The sequence below is a fragment of the Parambassis ranga genome, chromosome 9 (genome assembly GCF_900634625.1).
Source record: "Parambassis ranga chromosome 9, fParRan2.1, whole genome shotgun sequence".
Lineage (NCBI taxonomy): Eukaryota > Metazoa > Chordata > Actinopteri > Ambassidae > Parambassis > Parambassis ranga.
Genome location: NC_041030.1, coordinates 23436816 through 23450218, shown reverse-complemented (window position 1 = coordinate 23450218; position 13403 = coordinate 23436816). Strand labels below are relative to the sequence as shown.

The following is a 13403-nucleotide window of genomic DNA, read 5'->3' as shown; positions in this document are numbered from 1 at the left end:
AGAAAACCGTCTCAGGGAAGCTCAACTGCATGCTCGTCGTCCTCATCGGGGTCTTAACCTGACTCCAGATCGTCGCCGTAACAGACTTGAGTGGGCAAATGCTCACATTCGATGGCGTCTAGCACGTTGGAGAGGTGTTCTCTTCACGGATGAATCTCGGTTTACATTGTTCAGGGCAGATGGCAGACAGCGTGTGTGGCGTCGTGTGGGTGAGCGCTTTGCTGATGTCAATGTTGTGGATCGAGTGGCCCATGGTGGTGGTGGGGTCATGGTATGGGCAGGCATCTGTTATGGACGAAGAACTCAGGTGCATTTTATTGATGGCATTTTGAATGCACAGAGATACCGTGATGAGATCCTGAGGCCCATTGTTGTGCCATACATCCATGAACATCACCTCATGTTTCAGCAAGATAATGCACGGCCCCATGTTGCAAGGATCTGTACACAATTCTTGGAAGCTGAAAATGTCCCAGTTCTTGCATGGCCAGCATACTCACCGGACATGTCACCCATTGAACATGTTTGGGATGTGCTTGACCGGCGTATACGACAGCGTGCACCAGTTCCCACTAATATCCAGCAACTTCGCACAGCCATTGAAGAGGAGTGGACCAACATTCCACAGGCCACAATAGACAATCTGATAAACTCTATGCGAAGAAGATGTGTTGCACTGCATGAGGCAAATGGTGGTCACACCAGATACTGACTGGTTCTGAGCCGCCAATAAAGCAGAAACAAAATGCACATTTCAGGGTGGCCTTTTATTGTGGGCAGTATGAGGTACACCTGTGCACTAATCATGATGTCAGATCAGCATCTTGATGTGGCACACCTGTGAGGTGGGATGGATTATCTCAGCAAAGCAGAAGTGCTCACTATCACACATTTAGACAGATTTGTGAACAATGTTTGAGAGGAATGGTAATATTGTGTATCTGGAATGAAGTTTAGATCTTCAAGTCCATCTCATGAAACATGGGAGCAAAAACAAAAGTGTTGCGTTTATATTTTTGTTGAGTGTATATATATACATATATATATATGTATATATGTATATATATATACATATATAAATATATATATATATATATATATATATATACATATATAAATATATATATATGTATATATATATACATATATACGTATACGTATATATATATATATATACATATATATACACATACAATTCAACTGAACTGAAAGTGTCTGTTGACAGCACACACACACACACACACACACCCGGCTATGACAGAAACACGAACATGATGTAAGGGTCCAGAGAATGTCAGAGAGAGAGAGAGAGAGTTTGTTTTACACCCTGCAGCAGCGTCACATCACACCCCAGGAGGCTGAGATGCCAAACGTGTTGTCAGCCAGCACATGTTTACACGAACACACACACACACAGTGTATAGTTGGAATTTCCTGCCAACATAATTACAGGGTAACTATATTTTGAATGTACTTTTACTTTTTGAACCTGCACTTATTTGTCACATAAATAAAATGATAAATAAATATAAATGTGGTTCCTACAGCCCGGTGATGAGCAGCACCGCCTCGGGTTTAGTCTGTGGTGTCAGGGCCCGGTTCTACAACGTGTGACAGAGCAAAGGCATCGACAGGCGTCGGTGGTTTGTACACGACGAGGCGTCATATAAAACTCACTGTAACATCTGTAAGAGCTGCGTTGTGTGCATGCTGCATTTTGTCTGCTGTCGTCTGTCTGCGGTGCTGACAGCTCTCTGGGCCGCGGAGAGAAACGAATCTATTAGTGAAGGACTGGACTGTCCTCCAGCATCTTCCAGAGGTGGTCCACGGCTGTCCTCCAGTCAGTCTAACGGCTGTCCTTCAGTCAGTCTAACGGCTGTCCTCCGGTCAGTCTACAGGCTGTCCTCCGGTCCGTCTACAGGCTGTCCTCCAGGCGGTCTACCGGCTGTCCTCCGGTCCGTCTACCGGCTGTCCTCCAGTCCGTCTACCGGCTGTCCTCCAGCATCTTCCAGAGGTGGTCCACGGCTGTCCTCCAGTCAGTCTAACGGCTGTCCTTCAGTCAGTCTAACGGCTGTCCTCCGGTCAGTCTACAGGCTGTCCTCCGGTCCGTCTACAGGCTGTCCTCCAGGCGGTCTACCGGCTGTCCTCCGGTCCGTCTACCGGCTGTCCTCCAGTCCGTCTACCGGCTGTCCTCCAGCATCTTCCAGAGGTGGTCCACGGCTGTCCTCCAGTCAGTCTAACGGCTGTCCTCCAGTCAGTCTACAGGCTGTCCTCCAGCATCTTCCAGAGGCGGTCCACGGTTGTCCTTCAGTCAGTCTAACGGCTGTCCTCCGGTCAGTCTACAGGCTGTCCTCAGGTCCGTCTACAGGCTGTCCTCCAGGCGGTCTACCGGCTGTCCTCCGGTCCGTCTACCGGCTGTCCTCCGGTCCGTCTACCGGCTGTCCTCCAGCATCTTCCAGAGGTGGTCCACGGCTGTCCTCCAGTCAGTCTAACGGCTGTCCTTCAGTCAGTCTACAGGCTGTCCTCCAGCATCTTCCAGAGGCGGTCCACGGTTGTCCTTCAGTCAGTCTAACGGCTGTCCTCCGGTCAGTCTACAGGCTGTCCTCCGGTCCGTCTACAGGCTGTCCTTCAGTCAGTCTACCAGCTGTCCTCCGGTCCGTCTACCGGCTACACACCAATGCTGACAGTGTCCTCTAAAGTCTCTTAAGCTTCTTTAAGTTTGCGACGGTCTCCGTCCATGTTACTGCGGCGCCCACATTCATTCACTGGTCCGTCATTCAAAAATCCCAGGCATGGACAATTGACTGAAAAATAGTTCCACCTCCCATCACAGACGTCAAAGGCTGAGGATGCGTGCATCGTCTGTAAAGAGCCAACACACATGATGGATGAATAAAAATCCAACAATCAATCAGGTCATATTGATAACTGTATATTTTAGTTCCTGCTGCTCCCCCTGCTTGTTGTGCTGTATGGCAACGCCCTCGTGTGGAGGAGCAGCAGAACTACAGGAGGCCGTGGAACTTTGACCTCATGCAGTCAGCACACTGAATATATATGATTGATTTCCAAAGGATGTGAACAGGTTAAAATAATCAAAGTAAAATGGAGCATGTGTAGTTAATGTCCATGTTGAGTCCAGAAGCAGCTGTGGACAGGTCTGTGTGTCATGAGGCAGGCTGTGGACAGGTCTGTGTGTCCTGAGGCAGGCTGTGGACAGGTCTGTGTGTCCTGAGGCAGGCTGTGGACAGGTCTGTGTGTCCTGAGGCAGGCTGTGGACAGGTCTGTGTGTCCTGAGGCAGGCTGTGGACAGGTCTGTGTGTCCTGAGGCAGGCTGTGGGCATCAAGTGAACAGAGAGGCTGCTGATAACAAACAGGCATTCAGCATGTTTACTGTGTCAGTGTTCCTGCTGTAGATTCATGTGATGATTCATGTTCATCAGACATTCATGGATGGACCTGTGTTAGCAGACAGCAGCTCTGGCAGCAGGACTCAGACTGTCCAGGCTGCCATTGGACAGCACGGGCCGTCTTTTCTGCACACGGTGGACAGAAGCATTGCACAGCATGTCCCTGGGCTCACACCACCTCTGTAACTCAGGCTTCCTCTTTGCACTGCACCGTCTTTACCAAATATTATATTACATGTTTGAAACACTTCTGCACATCTGAAGCTGTCACCGCTGCATTCTGATTATAATGATTAGTCTGCACGTCGATTGATCGATCATCAGTGATTGTTAATCATTTCAGCCCTTTCCAAGTCAAACCCAGCTTAAACATTGTCACACTCTGACAATGATTACACTTCCTGTTATAAAATATTAATACGATCAATTATTAGAAGAATCAATAGCATTAAAACTGATCAATATGGATGAGATCCAGATAAACGTTCATGTTGAGGAGGGTCAGTCATGTGATATGCAGCAGAGTCATGTCTCAGCTGGTAAAAATAGCCTGCTGGGTCACTCTCTCTCTCTCTCTCTCTCTCACACACACCATAGCTGTGTGTGTGTGTGTGTCAGTAAACAAGCTGGTGACAGTGGATGACGGTCAGACGGCTGACGGAGGCTTTGCCACGCAGGTAGGAACACACATCTGTAAGACTGAGTGCAGGGACCCTACACACACTTTGTAGGCCAGAACTAACCCAAGCACCACAATGCTGAGCTATCAGTGATCAATAATCAGCTGCTGATGTTGTTTTAATGGTTCAGTTTGTAGACAGTCTGACTCATAAACCACTCATTGGCTGATTGATGTGATCAATATGATAATCAATCATGTGCCAAGTAGTCAATAGCGATCCTCGTCCCCCTCAGCAGAGATGGGCCCAGACAGGAAGGTGGATGTCCCGGTGTACGATGTGTCTCTGATCAGAGGACTGTGGGAGGTCCGGGTGAAGACATACCGACAGAGAGAGAAGAAGGAGCAGGAGAGGCAGGAGAAGAGCGCCCTCACCAGGTGAGCCTCACGGATCACGTCACTGTTCATATGTAGTTCTGAGGACGTCGGGCAGGTTCTGCTCAATGTGAGCCAGACTGTAATATGAACACAGACACACACTGCTATTTATGTCCGAGCCACAGCCTGCTGACAGGAACACATGAGAGTGTGTGTCTGTGTGTGTGTGTGTTTGTGTCAGGATCAACCAGCAGTGGCAGTATCGCATCTACTGTAAGACTCTGAAGAGCACCGAGCGGAACGTGCTGCACCAGTACCTGGAGAGGTCCACGCTGCCTGACACAGCCTGCACAGGTGGGCATGACCCGGCCCGTTGTGTTACTGTGTGTGTCTGCTTGTATGACAGGAGCTCTGTTGTTGTTGTCAGAACATGAGCAGCAGCAGGACGTGCATCAGAAACTGATCCTCCAGCTGGAAGGAGATCAATGGAGGGTAAGACCACAGACGTGTTACCATGACAACAGAGGCAATGACCACAACAACCACAACAATCTGTGTCTGTGGTGCAGGACTTTCCCCAGGAGCTGCAGTGGATGACGTACCTGAAGGAATGGCACGTCCGAGGGACAAAGATCCAGCGGCTGCCCGACGTCCTGCCTCTGTTCACTCAGCTCATCGTGCTCCGCCTCCCTAAAAACGCCATCAGCGAGCTGCCGCCTGCGATCGGTGAGTCAGCTGGACCCTAAACAACCCGTCACCGTGCACATCGACCCCACCACATGCCCCCCTCCACAGACAGTTCTGGTTCCACACTGAACAGATATTTAATCGTTCTTAAAATGAACCCTGTGTCCTCAGGGAAGCTGACGGCACTGAGGGAGCTGAACGTCAGCTACAACCGTCTGTCCAGGGTTCCTCCTGAACTTGGTGACTGTGAGAACCTGGAAAAGCTGGAACTAGCGGGAAACCTGAACCTGTCTGAGCTGCCATTCGAAGTGAGGGGGGCGGCGACTGATCAGTGGTCACGTGGTCAGTTTGGCAGGATGTCACTCATGATGTCATTTGCAACTGCAGCTAAGCAGCCTGAAGGAGCTGGCTCACCTGGACATCGCGGAGAACAGGTTCATCTCTATCCCGGTCTGTGCTCTGAGGATGAGCGGCCTGCAGCTGCTGGATCTGAGCCACAACAACCTGACAGACCTGCCGCAGGACATGGACAGGTAACTGATGGCGTCCTCACCGCCCGTTAACCGATGCTCCTGTGCGCACATGTCGTCTGTTTGTCTGCAGGCTGGAGCAGCTCGTCACCCTGTTCGTCCATAAGAACCGCCTGTCCTACCTCCCACACAGCCTCAGCAACATCTCCACTCTGAGGATGGTCGTGGTCAGTGCTGACGAGCTCACCTGCGTTCCCACCAAACTGTGCTCCAACCCTGCCATAAAGTATGCCGACCACTCAGACCCCAGATTGCAGCTCAGAACCAGACCCGGTTCGAGCCTGTCCTGTCCCTCTGCAGGTTCATTCGACTGTACGACAACCCCAGGGCGAAGAAGAGAGAGGAGGAGAAACAAAAGACCTCGAGGAGGAGGTGGAAGGAGGAGGAGCGGAAGGACGGCGGAGAGAAGGAGTTCATGGAGGCATACATCAGCTCTTTGGAGGACAGAGGTGAGGCAGCAAGATGTCAGAGGGGGCGGGGTCAGCGAGAGGGGCGGGGTCAGAGAGGGAGGCGGGGTCAGAGAGAGGGGCGGGGTCATATGTTTACAGAAATAAAGCATTCCTGGTTGTGTGTCCCTCACCAGACACCGTCCCCTACTCCACCACCAAGGTGTCCATCTCCTGCCTGCTGTGAGGACGGCCTGATGGATCTATGCTAACTTGCTAAAGATGCTAAATTTATTTCCATGTTCTAATTCGAACAAAACTCAAACTACGACGTGAAGTCATTCTAACCCAGCAGGTCAAAGTTACATTTCCCTGACTTGATGAGCACTTTAGTTTAACGATGGATAAACATCGACCTCCGATCCGTCTTTAAATGTTCAGTATTTGTGGTGACCAAACACTTTTAGATGTCATGTTGTGTGTTTTTGAATAAAATGTGCTTGTGAAACGTGCGTTATGTTCGATCTTCACCATCTGACTCCAGACACGATTTCCCACACTGATCATTTCTTTATTAGCATCTTTAAAATCATCAAAACGTCGTGGTGTTAAAAGACAGAAGTCGTCAGTCAGCCGCTCCTTATTCACATAGAAAACAGACACAGGATGATTCGAGGCACATGGTGAGAAAATAAAGTGCAGCATCAGCTCTGCTTTACCAGGAGGAAGAGGAGGAAGAGGAGGGGAATGTCTCAGTTCTTCATCAGCTGAACAAACACCACAGCTGTGTTCTGATGTCTCAGCCATTAACCAACAGGAAAATCAATCAGCGGATTAACCGACCAATCAGCAGGAAGCAGCACCTGATCGGAGCGTAACAGTCGGCGGCACACCTTCATCTTCCTCATCAGGGTGCTCAGGTGTGCTGGTACTTCCTGACAGCATGGACAGCAGTGAAGTAACATGTCAGCATCTCATGGAGCGCATGGCTCTGCTGCACCGGGGAGCAGGGGACATGCAGCTCACAGCAGGTAACACACAAAGGAGGTGGAGGCGCCTCCATCAGTGGAATGAAAACAGAGAGAGAGAGAGAGAGAGAGAAACATCCTGTGATATAAAAACCCGCCGATGGTCCAGTTCTGAAGAAAGCGTTGATAGTTCAGCACAGGGTTCAGGCCTCCGCGCTGTGATTGGCCGAGCTGGCCATCAGTCACATGCTGCTGTCCTGCAGGAGGGGCTCAATGTCCTCGGTGTCACTGTTGGACATGGCCAGAGTGTTGGCACTCTGAGCGTGTGCAGCAGAGGTGCTGGTGGACTTGTGGGCTGCGCAGGTTTTGATGTCAGCCGGTCTGTGATGTTCAGGGATGAAGATGGCGACAAGGAGCGCGAATAAGACGGCACAAGCTCCGAACAGGAAGGGCGGACCTGGGATGATCAACTTCTACAGCCGGAGACAGAGAGGCGGTGTGGCTGGTTAAATGTGCGCATGTGTGTGTTTGTCAGTGTGTGTGTGTGTGTGTGTGTGTGTGTGTGTACCTCTGTGTGCTCCGTGGTTCTTCCAGACACTGGTTCCATGTCGTTGAGTTCCACGTTGAACAGGAAGAAGATAAAGCCGTACAGAGCCGGACCCAACCCGTTACACAGACCTCTGATACCTGTGATCATGCCCTGGGCCACACCTCAACACACACACACACACAGACACACACTTCATGAGCACCGGTCACACAGCCCACGCTTCCTGATCCTTACCTGCCTCGCCCACTGACAGACGACAGGTGTACTCACCCTGCTGGTCAGGTGACGCGCTGTGTGACACGAGAGCCGACACTGCTGGGAAGGTGATGGAGGACATGGCTGCTACAGTCCCTGCTGCCCACATCATCCTGAAGGGACGACAGCGTCTTACTGTAACGTTCTCACTGCGAGCGATCAAACAGGAGCACACTGACTCACCACGGCTCAGACCCGAAGCCATACCAGGTCAGCTGGAGGAGCTGAAAGCCCAGACCCAGAAGAACCGTGTTCTTGTTCCCAATGGTCCTCATGAGAACGCCGAGGAATACGGTCTGCAGACAAAGACAGGAAGTCTGTCTGTGTTTGGACTGGGACAGGAAGTCTGTCTGTGTTTGGACTGGGACAGGAAGTCTGTCTGTGTTTGGACTGGGACAGGAAGTCTGTCTGTGTTTGGACTGGGACAGGAAGTCTGTCTGTGTTTGGACTGGGACAGGAAGTCTGTCTGTGTTTGGACTGGGACAGGAAGTCTGTCTGTGTTTGGACTGACGGTCTTACCTGAGCAATTATGGACAGAACTCCCACCATGGCGATGAAGGCAGCGATGGCTGCTGGAGAAAACTCAATCACCTGAAACACACACAGACACACAATCACCTGAAACAGACACACAATCACCTGAAACAGACACACAATCACCTGAAACAGACACACAATCACCTGAAACACACAGACACACAATCACCTGAAACACACAGACACACAATCACCTGAAACAGACACACAATCACCTGAAACACACAGACACACAATCACCTGAAACAGACACACAATCACCTGAAACAGACACACAATCACCTGAAACAGACACACAATCACCTGAAACAGACACACAATCACCTGAAACACACGCACACACACTGTAGAGGAAGAAGCTGGAGTACTGTGTGTGTGTGTGTCTGTATGTCTGTGTGTGTGTGTGTCTGTCTCTGTGTGTCTGTGTGTGTGTGTGTGTGTGTGTGTGTGTGTGTGTGTGTGTGTCTGTGTCTGTGTGTCTGTGTGTGTCTGTGTGTGTCTGTGTGTCTCTGTGTGTGTCTCTGTGTGTGTCTCTGTGTGTCTGTCTCTGTGTGTGTGTGTGTCTGTGTGTGTGTGTGTCTGTGTGTGTCTGTGTCTCTGTGTGTGTGTGTGTCTCTGTGTGTGTGTGTCTCTGTGTGTGTGTGTGTGTGTGTCTGTGTCTGTGTGTGTGTGTGTGTCTGTGTGTGTGTCTCTGTGTGTGTCTGTGTGTGTGTGTCTCTGTGTGTGTCTGTGTGTGTCTCTGTGTGTGTCTGTGTGTGTCTCTGTGTGTGTCTCTGTGTGTGTCTGTGTGTGTCTCTGTGTGTGTCTGTGTGTGTCTCTGTGTGTGTCTGTGTGTGTGTCTCTGTGTGTCTGTGTGTCTCTGTGTGTGTCTCTGTGTGTGTCTCTGTGTGTGTCTCTGTGTGTGTCTCTGTGTGTCTCTGTGTGTCTCTGTGTCTGTGTGTGTCTCTGTGTGTGTCTGTGTGTGTCTCTGTGTGTGTCTGTGTGTGTCTCTGTGTGTCTGTGTGTGTCTCTGTGTGTCTGTGTGTCTCTGTGTGTCTGTGTGTGTCTGTGTGTGTCTCTGTGTGTCTCTGTGTGTGTCTCTGTGTGTCTGTGTGTGTCTCTGTGTGTCTGTGTGTGTCTGTGTGTGTCTCTGTGTGTGTCTCTGTGTGTGTCTCTGTGTGTGTGTGTGTCTCTGTGTGTCTGTGTGTACCTGTCTCAGGTAGAGGAAGAAGCTGGAGTACTGGCCGGCCTCGGGCAGGTATGACAGGAACACAGTGACACAGATCAGCAGCACGGTGCTGTCCTTCCCCACTCTGCGCAGAGACTGAACACACAACACGTGTCATCATCATCATGTTTCTGTAGGGTGACGCCGTGTTGACCTCCGCCTGTGTGATGTCACAGTACTCACGGCGAAGGGGTCGGCCTGCTCCCAGGAGATGGGGAACCCCCGGGACATCAGTCTCATCTTGTCGGGCAGTGACTCGGGCACAACAAAGAACACGAAGGCGATGTCCACCACCGCGATCACCGTGGCGATCAGCACCACCAGGCTGTCATCGTACTGCGCTGACAGGTACGCCCCGATGGCTGGGCTCGTCACCAGACTGGCGGCGAAGGTCGCCGATACCTGCCGGGATGCAAAAATACATAAAGCTAACCCGGCACATCCCGTACATGGATCACTGTCAGCACGGGGCTAGACCCGGCAGCAGTAAACTGCTCCGTGTGTTCTGTGTCTCCACACGCTGAGCCGCCTCGGCTCCCCGGGCGGTCACATGCTGCAGGCCTGACCTTCAGATCAGAATGCAGTGAACCCCCCACTAATCCTGGGTCCTGTGGTCTAACACAGCGGCTGGCGTGCAGGCCTCAGGGACGTTAGCGCAGTCAGGGACAGCAGCGTGTGCTCACCAGTCCGTAGGCCGTGCTCCTCTCGTGCTCCTCCGTGATGTCAGCAACATAGGCAAAGATGACGGAGAAGGTCACAGCGAAAATCCCTGAGACGGAGATGAGAGCAAAATACCACCTGAAAGGCACAGAGACGTCACATGGGTCAGTCGGACTGAGCTGAAACAGGACGCTCACTGCTCCTGACAGTTTAACATATTCAAACAAGAGGGGGAGTAAAAAAGACACGCGACACACTGGGGTCCTGAAGCAGGGTTCATTCTGAAGCCTTATTATTAACGCACAGATCATGTGACCCATGACATCAGAGGCGTCTACATCCAGCAGACTAGAGGAGAGACGGGTCTGCTGCCTGCCCGGCTGATCCTAACTCACATGAAGCTCATGTGACCCACAGCAGGAGAACTCAGAGTCAGAGCTGCAGCGGATCAGCCTCCAGCCAGAGGAACCCGGGTCAGGCTTCCGTGGGTTAATAAAGAACCTATTGATCAGGTCTGGTGTTTTCAGACACCTCCATCGATCAATGATGACATCACTCCTGATCGTAAACACTGAGGTTTAAAACTTATGATTCATCACACACACACACACACAGACACACACACACACACACACACACAGACACACACACACACAGACACACACACACACACACACACAGCACACACACAGACACACACACACACACACAGACAGACACACACACAGACACACACACAGACACAGACACATGCACACAGACACACACAGACACACACACAGACACACACAGACACAGACACATGCACACAGACACACACAGACACACACACAGACACACACACACACAGACACACACACAACCACAGACACACACAGACACACACACACACACACAGACACACACACACACAGACACACACACACCACAGACACACACACACACACACAGACACACAGCACACCACACGCACACAGACACACACACACAGACACCACACACACACAGACACACACAGCACACACAGACACACACACACAGACAGACACACACACACACAGACACACACACACACACACAGACACACACACACACAGACAGACACACACACACACAGACAGACACACACACACACACACAGACACACACACACAGACAGACACACACACACACACACAGACACACAACACACACAGACACACGCACACACTGACACACACAGACACACACAGACACACACAGACACACAGCACATGCACACACAGACACACACACAGACAGACACACACACAGACACACACACACACACACAGACAGACACACACACAGACAGACACACACACACACAGACACATGCACACACAGACACACACAGACACACACTCTCACCAGGGGCTGATCCTCATGAAGGGGATGGGGGCACAGGTGAAGAACACCGTCATCAGGAGGAAGGACTTCCTTCCCCAGATGTCTGACAGAGCACCGATTAGAGGAGCCGACAGGAAGGACAGGAAGCCCTGACCAATCAGAAAACACGTGACATCATCATTAAAGTCCAGATACATTTGGGTCACAGTTTTCATCAGGTGCCCCTCAGGCCGGCTCAGCGTGCATGGTGGACGGCCCGTTACCTTGACGCCCTGCACCAGGCCGTTCATCAGGAAGGTGTGCTGAGGGAACGTCTCATGGAGGACCTGAAACAGAACCGACAGCTCACACATGCTCTGCATCAGTGTCCTCTCAGCACCTGAGTTCACTCACGGTCAGCATGGGGGTGGTCAGCAGCCCCCAGGCGAAGAACTCCAGGAAGATGACCACCACGGCGTGCGTCACCTTGGCTCGGCCTCGGCCGCCCTGCAGGGAGAAAGGGGACAAACCATGTACACTGAACTCCATGACGGATCAGGTCCAAAGGTGCAGAGCCTCTAAACCTGTTCAGAACACAAGGAGGTCAGAACCTCGGTCCGAACAGGGCCGTCAGACCCGGTCACTATCTGAAGCCTTCATCAATCAGTCAGCACAGGAGCAGCCCGCTGCCCCGGGCTGGAGCTGGACTCAGGTCCAGAGAGCAGCTTCCTGCCTTCTCTGAACCGGAACCCGTCGCGGCCGTGAAACGTTATTTACCGACGTTTGCTCAAATAAACCCAGAAACCCTCGACTTTCCTCCCTGCGGGGTTTAATAAAGTCTCGGCCTTAATCTGATCACTAGCTAGCCATGCTAACCTCTGAGTTAGCTCCATGCTAGCGTGCTTCCTGTAAACATCCGCCGCCGTTAACAGTCACAACAACTAGCAGTTAGCAGCTACAGGTTAGCCGCAGAGCTAACCGGCCGAGCTGTCTCACCGAGCCCCGGACCAGCATGATGTTGGCGGCCTTGGTCGCTGCTTTCCCCCGGCTCGTGTCACATGCTGCCGTCACAGTCCTCTCGCCGCGCCGCTGTGCATCCTCCCGGGGGGGCTGCGTCTCTTCCAGCGTTCCGCGAGGTGTGAGCGGAGCTCCGGTGTCATGGACTGGAGCTGGCCGTACCCGTGCGGAGGACGCTCGGCTCCGTTTTAGTGAAATTCCTCAGCTCTGAGTGTAACTTGTGAGGCGTGTGAGGTTCTTTCACCGGGGCCAAGTGAGCCAGGCGGCGGCCGAGTTTGGACAAACACCGCCCCGGCGGGCTGTCTGCAGACAGAAACCGAACGCACCCATTACGACCCAAACAACACGTCCCCAGGTCAGCGCCGCGCGCCGTTCAGGGCCCCTTCATGCCGCAGACCTGACCCAGGACCAGCTCCCTGCGCACTGCAATGCAGGGACTGGTACCGCACCGGTTCTGATGACACGGATTGTGGGACTTCTTCAAACAGTGTGTCAGTGTGTGACGGCCGGAACCAGCGGCGGGACACGCTGCTGCTCTCCTGGACCGGTGTTTGGCAGACAGAGAGGCGGGACTCCGCGGTGGAAGAATTTCTGGCTTCGAGCAGCGTCAAGGCAGCTGACGTAACAAAGGGCACTTCCGGTTTCAATGGTCACAGTAAAATACAACTGAGTAGTACTCAGTGCTTCAGTGAAGGTTGATGTAAACCAGCACCAGCACCCCCCAAACCCGGCACTCATATCAGAGACCCACAGGCCCTCTGACTGATCCATGACTGTACGTCACAGGCCCTCTGACTGATCCATGACTGTACGTCACAGGCCCTCTGACCCTGATCCATGACTGTACGTCAC

General features: G+C 52.0%; 2 protein-coding genes across 3 annotated transcripts; one reads left to right on the top strand and one right to left on the bottom strand.

The window, feature by feature from the left end:
- The first annotated feature begins 3962 nt into the window (after positions 1-3962).
- On the top strand, positions 3963-6522 carry lrrc2 (leucine rich repeat containing 2). Of its 2 annotated transcripts, none has more exons than XM_028415367.1 (10): positions 3963-4087; positions 4326-4467; positions 4649-4761; positions 4835-4899; positions 4977-5133; positions 5266-5402; positions 5482-5627; positions 5698-5850; positions 5925-6073; positions 6208-6522. In XM_028415367.1, exons 2-10 carry the CDS (start codon positions 4331-4333, stop codon positions 6255-6257), a joined length of 1107 nt encoding a protein of 368 aa, XP_028271168.1. In that variant the 5' UTR covers positions 3963-4087; positions 4326-4330; the 3' UTR covers positions 6258-6522. The 2 variants fall into 2 exon arrangements, with proteins under 2 accessions (XP_028271168.1, XP_028271167.1); XM_028415366.1 differs by having other exon boundaries at positions 3972-4087; positions 4329-4467.
- A 38-nt stretch (positions 6523-6560) lies between these two features.
- On the bottom strand, positions 6561-13249 carry mfsd14bb (major facilitator superfamily domain containing 14Bb). The gene is made up of 12 exons (XM_028415362.1): positions 12531-13249; positions 11949-12041; positions 11819-11881; positions 11577-11704; positions 10211-10325; positions 9711-9929; positions 9510-9623; positions 8303-8374; positions 7967-8079; positions 7799-7896; positions 7547-7689; positions 6561-7451 (listed from the first exon to the last, which is right to left on the bottom strand). Exons 1-12 carry the CDS (start codon positions 12546-12548, stop codon positions 7221-7223), a joined length of 1407 nt encoding a protein of 468 aa, XP_028271163.1. The 5' UTR covers positions 12549-13249; the 3' UTR covers positions 6561-7220.
- Between the last annotated feature and the right edge of the window lie 154 nt (positions 13250-13403).